The sequence below is a fragment of the Xiphias gladius genome, chromosome 13 (assembly GCF_016859285.1).
Source record: "Xiphias gladius isolate SHS-SW01 ecotype Sanya breed wild chromosome 13, ASM1685928v1, whole genome shotgun sequence".
In the NCBI taxonomy this organism is placed as follows: Eukaryota; Metazoa; Chordata; class Actinopteri; order Istiophoriformes; family Xiphiidae; genus Xiphias; species Xiphias gladius.
The window spans coordinates 595,257-609,144 of record NC_053412.1 but is presented as its reverse complement, the minus strand read 5'-3'; the positions used below and the strand labels follow the sequence as shown (position 1 = coordinate 609,144).

Genomic DNA, 13,888 nt, shown 5'->3' with positions numbered 1-13,888 from the left:
AAAAGAATCCAACTACATTCAGCAGAAGATGGAGGCAAAGACCAGAATTTAGTGTTTGTGGTTTTTCAGTGATGATGGAAAATCTACACGTAAGCAGAGTTCAAATTTAAGAACATGAAAGTGAATGTGGCCTAGGTCTGATAAGGTAACTCTGTACCAGGTTTAATCTGTAATCTGGTTTGGCAAGATGTCTTTCTTACACACACACACACACACACACACACACACACACACACACACACACACACAGTCCAGAAGTGAGACAGAGTTTCACATTTCAGGGTTAAACATTGACCTGGTTGAGTTTCAGACTCAACAGGAATCTGCAGTTTAACATCCTGACTCTGCGTGTGACACTGTGTGTGGTACTGCGTCCTGTGTGTTACTGTGTGTGTGTGTGTGTGTGTGTGTGTGTGTGTGTGTGTGTGTTACAGTGGCTACCTGCTGGGTCTGGAAAACAATGGGAGCTTCGGTTTAAAAATAAAGTAGCTGTTTTCAGCTCAGCTCCCCTGTTATTTTGATTCATACTGTTTAATTTTAGTCTGTAGTGTAGTTTCCCACTCTCTATTATTTATTTATCATATTTTAATTTATTAAACTTGATTCATTTTGTTTCGTTAATTATATTTACTTTTGAATGTATTTTAATGTTGTATTTTATTTTTTATTCTTTTTATTATTTAATGTTCTTATTCATATGTACTGTTTTGTTTTTTAATTTAAGGTCACTTTATTTGATTCCATCTTAATTTCATCTTTACTTTTTTTACTTTCAATTTTTATGTTTTAATTTGCCGTACATTCGCAGCGTTTAAGTGTCGGTACGGGTATCGACGGTGGTCACGTTGGCACCGGTATTGCTTGGATTAAAACCAAATCATTAGCAGTGACTAATTTCCTTGTTGTCACTCCACAACGTCTCAGTAAGCCCCGCCCCAGCTTGTTTAGCCCCGCCCCCGGGGACCTCTGACTTCTCCGTAGTTTCATTCAGCTCTGTGGAGAGAAACACCTCTCTGCCTCTTTCTTGTTTTAATTTTTTTTCTGAATGGACTGATGTTGAAGCATGCGGAGGGGCAGAGGTGCATGCTGGGATTGCTCTGCCGTTTGGGGATGGATCGTTGGAGAGGGAGAGGACGAGCGAGGTGCGTTTTAATACGAAAGAGAGACGAAGAGAGTTAAGAGAGGAGATATGAGTGTGTGTTGGTTAATGAGTGACCGAACAAGGTGACTCTCTCCCTCCCTCTGTTTCTCTGCTTGTTTTGTTGTCTCTCTACCATTAGAGCCAAACTAACACACATGCAGTTACTCACATGACCTGTAGTAGGAATGTTAACAATGTGTGCACGTGTGTGGATGCGTTGAACAGGCCACGCAGGTTTTCTGTATCTCTGCTGTCGCTTCATTTAACTATTACACGCCACACCCGATACACACAATGTCTTTGTGTTAACGCTGTCCAGTCTGCAGGAGGTCGTCCCTCGATGACCGGAAAGAGGACGACAGGGAGAACTGTCTGTGTGTTGTGTCTTGTCTCGCCATCTGGTTTAATGGTGCACTGCACCTGCAGAAAGCCGACTGTAACCCAACCGGTTACAGTCGACTTTCTGCAGCGAGCTGATTCCTTCATCTAGAAACCGCGGGCGTGTGACAGTTTCTCCTGATTTCTCCTGGAGAACACTGATTTCTCGGTCACGTATACACCTAACTGGGTTTCTACCTACCTTATACTATTACTGCACTACATTTCAGGGGAAAAAAATCGTGGTTCTTACCGCACTACTTTTATTCGAGCGCTATGGTTACTAGTTACTTTACAGATAAAGATTTTATTTACAAACTGCTGAAATTCAATGTGGCACTGAATACCTCTTCCAGCGCTGTTTTCAAAATCATTTTCTGTTAATTAACTGACACTGAGTCACCTCCACACAGCTAAATAAATTAGTTTCCAACGTTGAACTTTCGACTGTTGACTAACAAACTGACTGAAAAACACAAATAACAAAAATCTTGAGGCAGCGTACTGTCACTAACTCTCCACATAGAATCTGCACACACACACACACACACCAACTGTTAATGTGTCGAAGTTAATATAGTTCCTGGTAAAAAAAAACAAACCAAAAAAAATCAAAAAACTAAACTGGGGACACTGAGGTTACTTTCTGGTGGAGTTACTGGTGGAATAGATGAAGATGTGTCCTCTCTTTCAAGCTCAGATTAAAGTTCACATTATCAGCATGACCAGGATTAAGTCCAGGATCTGTCTCTGTTTTGTGTCTCTGCAGAATCCAGTCTCTACAGCTCTGAAGGTTCGGGGCTTCACACGCAAACGACCAGTGAGACAATAACTATCACTGAATTTACGCACAGTACGGATGAACAGTGAACTCACCGTGTCGCCATTGATCCGTCCTTGTTTTTACTCCTGCAGGTGCCACTTCCCCCACAGTGTATGGACTGGGCGCGCCTCCAGGGGGCGCCGTCGGCTCTCCGGGGCCAAAACGCAGCGGCTCTGGAACCGGGAACACCCTGAAGGTAACAGCTGATCCTCATAGTGGTTCTGTCAACAGAAGTAGTTGGATTATCAGTTACAATAACTTGAGGAGTACATCCAGTAATAGTAGTAGTATTAATATGAATAGTACTATCAGAGGTTAATACCAGAAATGCTTCAGAAAACACGTGAAACTACTGTCGGCACATGTATGTTCATGTGCATGAAGCGTGATCCACAGTGTTTTTTAAAGTGGTCAAGAACAACCTCCTTTAAAAAACAAAATCGAGCAGGTCAGGTGACTTGTGGTTTTGGATGGACGTGAAACTCACCTGGTTGAATAATCCGCGCAAAGGATGAACAACTATTTGGTTGTTTTTATAAAAAGTCAAAACTACAAGAAGCCTGTGGAGATAAAAACTGAAGAAGAGGAGATAACTACGACTCCCAAGGTGCATTTCACTAACAAATATCCAATCACAGAGCTTTGATTAAGCTAAAGATTAACTAAGCTAAAGATCAGTTTGCGGAGATCTGACGAAACATTCAGTGGTTTAAATCAGTTCCCTTAATGTTCGTGGATCAGTTAGGGATGAATTTGGTAACCATGGCGACAGGTTTAAGCGCTCCAACTTTGCTACACCGCTGACTGTCTTCATCTCCATAGAAACAGCAGCTGAGGATCATGGGTACTGTATTATTTAAAGCTGTCCACCAACCTTACAGAAAACACCTGATTTCTCAAATCTCACCTCAAGGTCCATTTAGTAGCTGTTCTGGAGCTTTCAATCACATCACACTTGGCTTTCATGGACATGCAGATTTTCAAAGGACATGAAACTAAAATGCTGCCGCAGTTTGACAAACTCAAGGTCCACTTGCTTGCTCTTTCCGGAACTTTCAGCCACACTTTACGGACTTCATCAGATGAGGAAGTAAGTGGACCTTTAGTTAAGGTTATTTCGTCAATCTGCAATTCCTACAGTCAGGGACAAACTTTCAAACTCGTCGAAACTGAAAATGAAACTGGTGGTTAGAACATGAACCTACAGTCAGGTTCAATTAGCCAAGAGATAACTGCATTTTGTTTTTTATATATACTAGAATTATTAGTATTAGTAGTAGAAGTACAAGACTTAGTAGTGTCGTAGTGGTGATTGTATTATAACTGTGTATTTTTTGCAGCGTTGGTTGACCAGTCCTGTTCGGAGGCTGAGTCAAGGTAAAGCTGACGGACAGAAGAAACCGCCAATCAGAACCAGGAGGCGGGACAACAGGCAGGAGCTGACCACGCCCCTCACCGGCAGTGCTCAGACGGTATTTGAACAAACAGGTTAAAGACAGAAAAGATGCGCGTGTATCGTAATGTCACCGGTCAGCGTTTTCTTTGTTCCTGCAGAAAGCAAGGAAGGAGGAGGCGGGGCAGAGTGGAGGGGAGGAGGAGCCAGAGGAGGAAAGCCACACCCCTCTACCACCTCCCATGCAGATCATCAAAGACCCCAACAACCCCGAGGTGACCGGGGCGGGGGGGGGTTAACAAGGATGGACGGAGTTAACGAACGATAAATGTGATAAAGACACCAATGTTACAATCGGAATAAAACTGACAAAGCCACAGTTTACCATCAGTAATTCAAAAAATAATTAAAAACAAACAATTCATCTGTGCAACAAGTTTTCAACAAGACCGGCCTGACTAATTTAAAATGTTTAAGACTGTTTAAGCAGTTGTGAACAATCTTAAATAACAAAAGAACATTAGACATAAACAAAAAAGTTGTGACGAGTCAAATTATTGTACTTTTTAACTATACTGCAACGGTGATGAGTTGGGTTTGGTGCCTACCTGTACAGGTTATGAAGTGGTTGCACTGATGTACTGTTTGTCGGAGACCAGGCTGTAATACATATTGAGGGCTTGTACAGTTTTGCTGCATCATTTGATCTCTCTCTCCCTAAATGAGTTAGGTTACGGTTAATTGGTCTGTCTTTCTTTCCTTGTTTTTTTTTTTTTCTCTCTCCTCAGGCTCTGGATTCAGATCAGGGCTCCAACGAATCAGACACTGAACAGAGAAACAAAGCCCTGAGAGGACGCATGTAAGACACACACACACACACACACACAAAACCTATGTATAAAAGGTAATATATGTAAAAAGATGTATGTGAACTTTGTGTCTATGGGTTTGTGCAGGTTTGTGGTTAACGAGATGGTCCAATCAGAGAAGGACTACGTGAAGGACCTGGGCGTGATCGTAGAGGTGAGACGTGAAGCGACATCAGTACGAAACCACTAGTGATAAAAACTGCATTTCATACAAAATGACACACACTTTCTCATATTGATGTATGAAATGTTCTGAAACCAATAACCCCGTTAGCCCTGAAGCTCCACCCACCAGACTCCATAATGTTTTTCTTCATTTTTTAAGAAGATGGACGATGGATGGAAGTTTCTCAACACATAAATTCTTCCTTTAGCACCAGTTACCAAGTTTTCAGTCTCACAAAATAAAAATGTACATCTGATGCCCAGATTCCCATGAAAATGTCTTGATCACAGTCTGATGAGACTGAGAAAAATAAATCTCCACGACGTTGTTTGTTCTATCCAAGACTTTCATTTCGTGGCTGCAATGAAAACTGCAGCCTCTAGGGGACACTAGAAGGACTTTAGACTCGTAGTTGTGGAGACAAAGAGTAAAAAGGGAGACTGTGTTTTTACTTAGTCTGCTTGTTTGTCTGCTTCTGTCAGGGCTTCATGTCCAGGCTGGAGGTCCGAGGGATTCCCGAGGACATGAGAGGAAAAGACAAGATCGTGTTCGGCAACATCCAGCAGATCTACGACTGGCACCGCGAGTCCGTGCACACAAACGCACACATAAATAAATACACACACACACACACACACACACACACACACTTGTATTCTTTCCTTACGTCCCTCACACTCTCTCTCAGACTCGGCGTGCGTTTTCTTGTTTCAGTTTCTTCCTGGTGGAGTTGGAGCGTTGTGTTCAGAATCATGACCTGCTGGCTGACCTCTTCATCAGACATGTGAGTACTGCAAAAGCTGCAGTTAAGCTCTACTACAATACTACTACTGCCATTCCACTGTGCAGCTGCAGTTCAGAATCTCCCGTTTTGTCAGCAATAATACACTCCAAGCTGCCCTGATACAGGAAGGGCCACTGTTATCTGCAGGCTATAGCTAACAGGTCGATAATAAATCATAGATGTGCTGTAAATGGTCAGGATTTGGGTCGGAATAACTGGTGTCTTACTACAATGAACACAATTTAACACAACTGGTTTGACTGTTTATGGCACAGTGGATATAACTTTGATATGGAGATAAAAAGAAAAACGGTATAGGAAGGGTTATAGTAAAATCAAGCCTCAGGTTCACCCCTCCAGGGTCAGAGTTTCTCTACAGATGCATATTTTTATAAATTCTCTTAAGATATAAAAACTTTTCTCTGCTGTAGGCTGCTTTCAAGCCCAGCTTTGTGCTTATGTAATGGGCTATAAATGAGGCTTCAGCACCCCTGTGTTCGGATGCCAGAACTATTTCTTGACAAACAACAGTGTATCCATCCACCCTGTGCTTCTGTGCAGCATCGACAGCTGAGGTGTTGATGTGGACGTTTGAGTCCAGCTTTTCCACATCAGCCAAGCGTAAGAACCTCTTTCAAGATCATTTCCACTCAGGTTTTTTGTATTTGCAAACTGAAAAGGAAAATAAAACAGCTGGATGGACACACACCTGCAGGCACGATACTGTTATCCCTCAGAACATCTCACTATCAGAGAGCAGGTGAATAAAAATATTTTCTAAAATGTTCACGCCCTCCTTTACCTGCGGCCGGAGCCTGAAGCATCAGTGCTGCATTACTCTGAGTGTTGCTATGGTTACCTGCAGGTTGATAAATATACCTGCGTATACATAAACACTTTATAAGTGTAAGTATCTGTAAGCGGTATTTTAACACTACGTTTGATCGTTACTGCGGCTCTGCAACACACTGCTGCGCCGTCACAGCACTTCAACATGGTAATCTGCTACAGTGCTGCAGTAATACACAGAGCGCAGCATCACGCTGCTGACCTGCTGGCTGACCCTGGCTGTCACCATGGTAACAGCATCAGGACCAGGAGCTGCCGGTCATTTATCGCGACATCAGTCAGTGAGTGATTGCGAGGGAATAATGTCAGAATTTATTTATGTGTTACAGGAGCGTCGTCTCCACATGTACGTAGTTTACTGTCAGAACAAGCCGAGGTCAGAGTTCATCGTCATCGAGTACGAGAACTTCTTCGAGGTAAAACCTCCCCACTTCTTTATGTTTACACATGTGTTGTTATACTCTCTGTGGCTTGTTTTATTCTTTCTATTTTAAAGTGTAAGTCTGGTCTATATTTTTCTTCTTTTCATCAAATCTGGTGAAAAAACTCAAACCAACACGGAACATCTCCTGCTAACGAGCACTGTGTGTGTGTATCTACAGCCTCTGAGCCATTGAGCTCCACTGATGTCCAGAACTATTAAAAACACATCAGTGGTTTGGTTTGATAAAAAATACAGTAACCGCCAGACTTACTTTAAGTTTCAGACATTTTTGGAACTCAGCAAAACAAGTGCTGATGCTTTTATGTGTAGTTTTTCACCAAGTATTGTGTTTTACTTGCTTGCTTATTTTTCTTTCTCTATTTTCTTTATGTCTCTCCTCTCTGTGGTGTTTGCTTCTGTGTTCATTATTCATTATTGTTTATTATCGATTAATCTGCTCATTATTTTCTCAATAAATGTATGTTTCTTCTATAAAATGAATGAAATTAGTGAAAGATGCCCGTTATAATTTTCCAAACTCCACGGTGAGTTCTTCAGATTATTTTTTCGTCTGAGCAACAGTCTAAAACCCAAAGATATTCAGTTTTCAATTATATAAAAAAGACAAAAGCAGAAAATCTTCAAATTTGAGAGGCTTGAAACAGAGAACGTTTGGTCTTTTTACTTAAAAGAGTGACAGAAACCATTAATTGATCATCAAAACAGTTGCAGATTAATTTTCTGTCAAATAATCAACTAATGAACTTGTCTTTTCAGCTATAGTGGGAAATAATTACAGTATACTGGGATGTTATATTAGCCAAGATTCTCATTAACTGACATCCATCTCAGGAAGCCATCCTGGTTAAATAACGTCAAATATTAACAAGGAAAAGTCTTGAACTGTGACGTACATGTAGGCTTCACTAAACGGGCTGATTTTTGAATGGAGATTGGTGCAGAAGAACAGCAGCAGGCCAAACACATGGGAAGTGATGAGTTTTCAGATGAAATAATTCTTCTTCAACACAAACAAACAACAAACAATTTCTTTAAGTTAGAAAACGAAGCCGTCTGTCTCTGTCTGTCTGCAGGAAATCCAGCATGAGATCAGCTGCAGGATGTCGATCAGCGATTATCTGATCAAACCCATCCAGAGAATCACCAAGTACCAGCTGCTCCTCAAGGTCTGTCCCATACACATCAACACACATGTACGGTCTTTACATTATGGTGGATTGGAGGGTGCACTGCACAGGAGGCGGTAATTTAATCACTGCTCTGGTACATTCAGCGTATTTAGTGCAGCGGGTTTAAAACTGAAGAGTTTCTAATGTCCTCATTTATAGTCACAATGTCACTGAATCAGTAACTGCTTTATGTGTATGTGCTTAATGTACAAAAATATTTCCATTTCTGTCACATAAGCTAGAATTACTTTTGAAGTATATGGTGTGAAAATTCAGTCAACGTAATGCCTTGACCGTCAAACACCTTCATCATCTATACTCCTGTTTTCTGTCTGTCTCTCAGGATTTTCTCAAGTATACCTCCAAAGCAGGACTGGACTGTGAGGAGATCGAGGTGAGTGGCTGTTACGTTTGGTTCATACCACAAAGAATCCTGTACTGCCATCGGCACCGAAGCTGCTGGTTTCAGTTGTCGCGAGGTGGAAGCTAAAAGGGATAATTCTGTTTTAATAAAATGTGGGTCGAGTGCATTTTTCTTCCTGATGTGTTTGTCTGCTGTTGTGTTGATCATGATGTTCAATGATTTACGCAGGATGGTGAATCATCACCCCGCAGACCGTCGTAAACACACACAAACGTTTGTAATAACTAACAGCTGCGTGTGTGTTTGTGCAGAAAGCGGTGGAGCTGATGTCATTGGTTCCAAAGCGCTGCAACGACATGATGAACCTGGGACGCCTGCAGGGATACGAGGTACACCTGTCTGTCTGTCTGTCTGTGGTCAGAGCTGTAAACAGCGACAGTATCTGAGGAGCCTTTTGAAAGCTGCAGTAGATGAAACAGGCGGATAACGCAGAGGCAGGGACACACTGGTTTCACAGCGGTAAAGTGAAGCGTTTCAGCAGCTTGACACGAGCTTGTGTGGTGCCTCACAAAGCATTTCGATAGTTTTATGGATTATTTCAAAGGTTAATTAATACAGCGATGGATTGACAGTTTTGAAAGTTTTGACACTAAACTATGATCTGCTCAAGTGACACGAGTCGAGATAAGAAGAGAGGACAGTAAGACAGCGACTTCATTTCGACCTGATACAACTTAATGGAGCTTTCTCTCCTCACCTGTCTTTCTGTCTGTCGTCCAGGGGAAGTTGACGTCTCAGGGGAAGCTGCTGCAGCAGGAGACCTTCTGTGTTTGGGAGCAGGACGGAGGAGTTTTGTCTCGCAGTAAAGAGCGCAGAGTGTTCCTGTTCGAGCAGATCATCATCTTCAGCGAACTGCTGCGCAAAGGCTCCAACAACCCGGGATACCAGTTCAAGAACAGCATCAAGGTTAGACTGTAATAAAGCTTTATACTGGATACAACGTCAAGACCTGGATTAGGATTAGACTGGTTTAAACTGGGAATAATAATAATTTTGTGTTTGATCAGGTGAGTTACCTGGCGATGCAGGACAGTGTGGAAGGTGATCCCTGTAAATTCGTGTTGTGGTCTCGCGGCTCGGCGGAGCGCTTCACGTTGCAGGCATCCTCCGCCAGCATCAAGATGACCTGGGTGGAGACCATCGCTGCCCTGCTGGACGCCCAGAACAACTTCCTGTCTGGTGAGAACACCCTCAGATCGCCCTTGAAAACATCCTTGAATCTCTGAAACATCCTTTAAATTCCCTAAATCTCATCCTCGAATCTCCTTGAAGAGCCCCAAGCCTTTCCAAATCCTCCCTGTATCATTGAATCTTTGTGAATTATCCTTAAATCCTCCTGAAAAGTCATTATATCTCTCTAAAATATTTATGATATTTTATTAATTATATATCTTTGAATCTCACTGAAAGAGCTTTGAATCACCTTAATCCATCCGCAGCACTCCAGTGAGGTTCACAAACAGATCTGATTTGGATTTGATCTCGTTTAGTCGAAGCTGAATCTAATCCGATCCTGTTTACAGCTCTCCAGTCTCCCATAGAGTACCAGAGGAAGGAGGGCGGGATCTCTGTGACCCGCCCGCTGTCGTCAGGGCGACCGCCGTCGGCCCCGCCCACGCCCAACGGCCACGCCCCTCAGCCTCCGCCTGACAGCGAGCAGGACGACCAGGTTTGAATTTCACGATCCTCACGCCTGAATAAGCCTGTCAAACGTGACTCTTGATTATTTTGGTAAAATCCTGTGACCTTTGACCTCTCAGGAGCTGGTTCTGGTGCTGCAGGACTTCGTGGCGGTGCGGGAGGACGAGATCTCTGTGTTTCGTGGGGAGAAGGTTCAGATTCTGGCCTCCAACCAGCAGGGTCAGAGTCTGGTTTACCGGCCGGCCAACAGCGACTCGCCGGCCGCCGAGGGCTGGGTGCCACGCAGCGTGCTCAACACACACTGACACACGTAAACAGTGAAAATACAAATACACACAAACACTCACACTGATAGCAGGGTTAGAGTCCGGTTTACTACTAGTATATACATATACACATTGACGTGCACTTAAAATACTGCAAGCCAACGGGGCCAAAGGCATGTGTGGAAACTCTTTCATGATGGTAATGTTTGCCCTGTAAGAGGTGGAGCCTAAAGATGGGGACGTCAACTCGTCCAACACGTTGGTCCTGACCAAAGTATCTCAACAACTACTACATGTTACCATACTGATCACGTTCCTGCTCCCCAGAGGATCTCTCCTGTAGCACCACCATCTTTCATTGGACCATGGCGATCTTGAAAACTAGCAGCTGGATTTCCGTGAAAGTTTACAAGTATAACTGCAAATAGTAAAATAGGGGTCACCGCTTTTGTTTTTACTGGTTTTATTTTTCTCCACTGATGATTCAAGTCCTCATAGTCAACCTGGGGGTCAGGAACAGTCTCACACATAGTTCAGAAGTTACGATTCTCGCCATCGATTAATTTACGTGTCATTGTCTCTATCGCACGTTCTATAAAACGTCACAAAATGCTCAAAGTGCCTGTCACGTTTTCATAACGCCCCGGAAAAATCGGCAGTTACAACTAGGCAATGGTTGGCATCTGTGCTCCCAAAAATAAGTAAACGATGTTGATCAACTCATCTACTCATCTTTCATCTAACCAGAGGGTAGAATTATGTAATTTGATTGTTTACTTATCGACCAAAACAGGCAACTTAACATAGTCCATAAAGCTTCGGCAAAACTTGCTGGCACGATACCTACACAGAAATGGAGTTTTAAACTTGTTTGGTTTGTCCACACGACACTGTGAGAACTGTGCTCTCCTTCTGCTCCAACAGGCAGGGATGGTACATGACGACACAGTGATTTTACGCACGATGTACCGATCAAGTGTCCATCGTCCTGCTAGCATCCCCTAGAGGCTGCACTGTACATTACGGCCACGAAACGAAACAGTTGGTCAGAACAAACAACATCCTGATGATTTATCTACAGTATTTTCAGAACCTTACTAGTAGTGGAGCTGAAGATTTGAAGTTTGTCCTCTGATGGTGGTGCTAGAGCAGTGGTTTACTAACATTTTTGGCAGGTGACCCGTTAAACTGAGGCAATATGTATTATATTATATACATTATAGTGAAAAATGCCCATCACAATTTCCTAAACCCCAAGGTGTCTTAGAATAGGTTATTTTGACTGATCAGCAGCGTAAGACCAAAAGATATTCTATATGCAATGATAGAAAGGAGAGAAAAGTAACATCTGAGAAGCTGAACCCACAACGTTCAGACGTTTCACTGCTTTTGATTAAATTCTAATGGATAAATTGTTAATTCTCATTCGTTAAAACTTCAATCTGCCGATTATTTTCTGGATTCTTTCATTAATCTTTTCATTAATGTACATTATAAACATATAGAAAATGCCTGTCAGAATTTCCAAAGAACCAACGCGGATTTCTTCAAATAGCTTGTTCTACCTGATTAACAGTCAGAAATAATCAATTTACCACGAGTAAGAAAAACAGCAAATCTTATACATGAATCAACTAATTATGTAACCTCGACAGGATTTAGCAGTTTTACTGTTTTCTTTCTTACCTCAGTTTGTTTCATTACAGGTAAAAACTATCCAGCATTTTATAAAACAAAGCAAAGATTTGAAACAAATCTGAAAATAGTAACACAACTTTCTGGAGCAGAAGAAGTTCAACTACCCTGTGACCCTCCAGACTGATCTTGCGATGCCTTGGTGGGGCCCAAACCCGCATGTTGGGAACTAAGCAAACAGACGTCACCACCTTCAGGCTCCACTTTCATTACTGACTGTGAAATCGCCTTTCCTGAAACACGTTGGGCCCTGATCACTCGCCAGTGTTAAAAGATAAATTAAAAAATACACACACACACACACACACTCCCAGCAGCAGGTACTGTTAGTCTCCTCCCTCCCTCCTGGTGCTTCAAGATTCAGCCAAACTGCACCTGCTCTCACCTCTACCCTTACCTCGTCCGATCAGATGCCGCCATCAGGTTGGCCTCCATGTTACTGCCCCAAGCAAACAATCACACCCTGACGACATCACACACTGTTTCCTCTGGGTCAGTGGGAGGGAGGTGACATGATCACATCATCATCATCAACAACAACAACAGACTGGGACTCCAGGAAGCTGCCGTTGCCAAGCAACAAGAGACAATTTTAAAAAATAAAAGCCTCCTGGAAGAGAAGAGGTGAAAAGACCCGTCAGCCAATCAGAACTGAGCTCCTTCTGCGTGTCATCCTGTGAATAGTGTGTATAAACAGACTGAGGACACACACACACACTCCCCACACACCACTGCTACGATGAAGATGACTAAGATGACGATTACTATGATGATTATGATAATTAAGAATAATAGGATGTTTTTCACCTCAATAGAGAAAAAAAATGAGAGAAACTGTTTGTCATATAAATGTTTGTGTGTGTGAGAGAGAGAGAGAGAGAGCGTCCTTGTACTTTCATCTTTGTGAGGACCGGTTAGAGTTTTAGACCTTGGGAGTGGGGACATTTTGTCTGGTCCTCACACCTTCAAAGGGCTGCCTGAGGGTTCAGACCTGGTTTAGGGTTCAGGTTAGAATCAGGTTTACGTTCGGGTTAGGGTGAGAGTTGGGGTTGGGGATGGGCACTTAGTTGTGACGGTTAAGGTTTGGGTGGGGGGGCTAGAGAATATATTATGTCAATGAGTGTTGTCACAAAGATAGAAGTACAATGGTGTGTGTGCGTGTCTGTGTGTGTGTGTGTGTTAGTGACACTGTCCTGTGTGTGTGTGTGTGTGTGTGTGTGTGTGTGTGTGTGTGTGTGTGTGTTTTTTCACGGACAGTTAGGTGGTGTCCCGGTGTAGCGTTGCCATGACGAATCGTTGTGTTTGCGGTGACACCCGTTTTTTTCGTCTTTTTAGCGAACCAGAGCGCCCCCCCCCCCAACTTGTCCCGCGTCCTGTCCCTCCCCTCCACCCCAACCCCCACCGTTACCATAGCAACCGGCGGTGGAGCCAACATGGCGTTCAGCTCTGGTTAGTTTGGATATTCTGATTATGCATTTCTTGTTTCTGTATATAGACCAGACCTCCTGAACTGCTACTCCACTAACTCTGGACACTGAACCTGTCTGTCTCTCTGTCCATCCGTCCGTCTGTCTGACAGACAGACAACAGCAACTCAACCTACTGTGACCGTCTGTTTCTACCTAAAACTAAAAACTGTAACCTGCACCACGCTCTCTACCTGTCTCTCTACCTGTCTCTCTCTCTACCTCTCTGTCTCTCTCTCTGTTTCTCTGGTGCCATTCTCAGACAACACCCCGGTCCTTAAGGAGCTACGCATCCTGTCAAGTGCACTACGGAGGTGGTAAAGTGGGGCGTAGGGCACTATGAAGGGTGTGAGGAGAGACAAAGCAAACTATAAAGTGT

General features: G+C 43.1%; 1 protein-coding gene across 1 annotated transcript in view; it reads left to right on the top strand.

Annotated features, from left to right (window-relative positions):
- The window catches only part of LOC120798069 (kalirin-like), a 47,724-nt gene extending 34,538 nt beyond the window's left edge, over window positions 1-13,186 (top strand). The window contains exons 42-57 of the mRNA XM_040142074.1: window positions 2,289-2,339; window positions 2,435-2,538; window positions 3,683-3,814; window positions 3,897-4,010; window positions 4,524-4,594; window positions 4,692-4,758; window positions 5,253-5,356; window positions 5,485-5,554; window positions 6,733-6,819; window positions 7,922-8,014; window positions 8,361-8,411; window positions 8,693-8,770; window positions 9,162-9,347; window positions 9,449-9,620; window positions 9,965-10,110; window positions 10,202-13,186. Coding sequence (XP_039998008.1) covers window positions 2,289-2,339; window positions 2,435-2,538; window positions 3,683-3,814; window positions 3,897-4,010; window positions 4,524-4,594; window positions 4,692-4,758; window positions 5,253-5,356; window positions 5,485-5,554; window positions 6,733-6,819; window positions 7,922-8,014; window positions 8,361-8,411; window positions 8,693-8,770; window positions 9,162-9,347; window positions 9,449-9,620; window positions 9,965-10,110; window positions 10,202-10,387 — 1,712 coding nt within the window. The 3' untranslated portion in view covers window positions 10,388-13,186. The remainder of the gene's footprint in view (window positions 1-2,288; window positions 2,340-2,434; window positions 2,539-3,682; window positions 3,815-3,896; window positions 4,011-4,523; window positions 4,595-4,691; window positions 4,759-5,252; window positions 5,357-5,484; window positions 5,555-6,732; window positions 6,820-7,921; window positions 8,015-8,360; window positions 8,412-8,692; window positions 8,771-9,161; window positions 9,348-9,448; window positions 9,621-9,964; window positions 10,111-10,201) is intronic.
- Window positions 13,187-13,888: the final 702 nt, after the last annotated feature.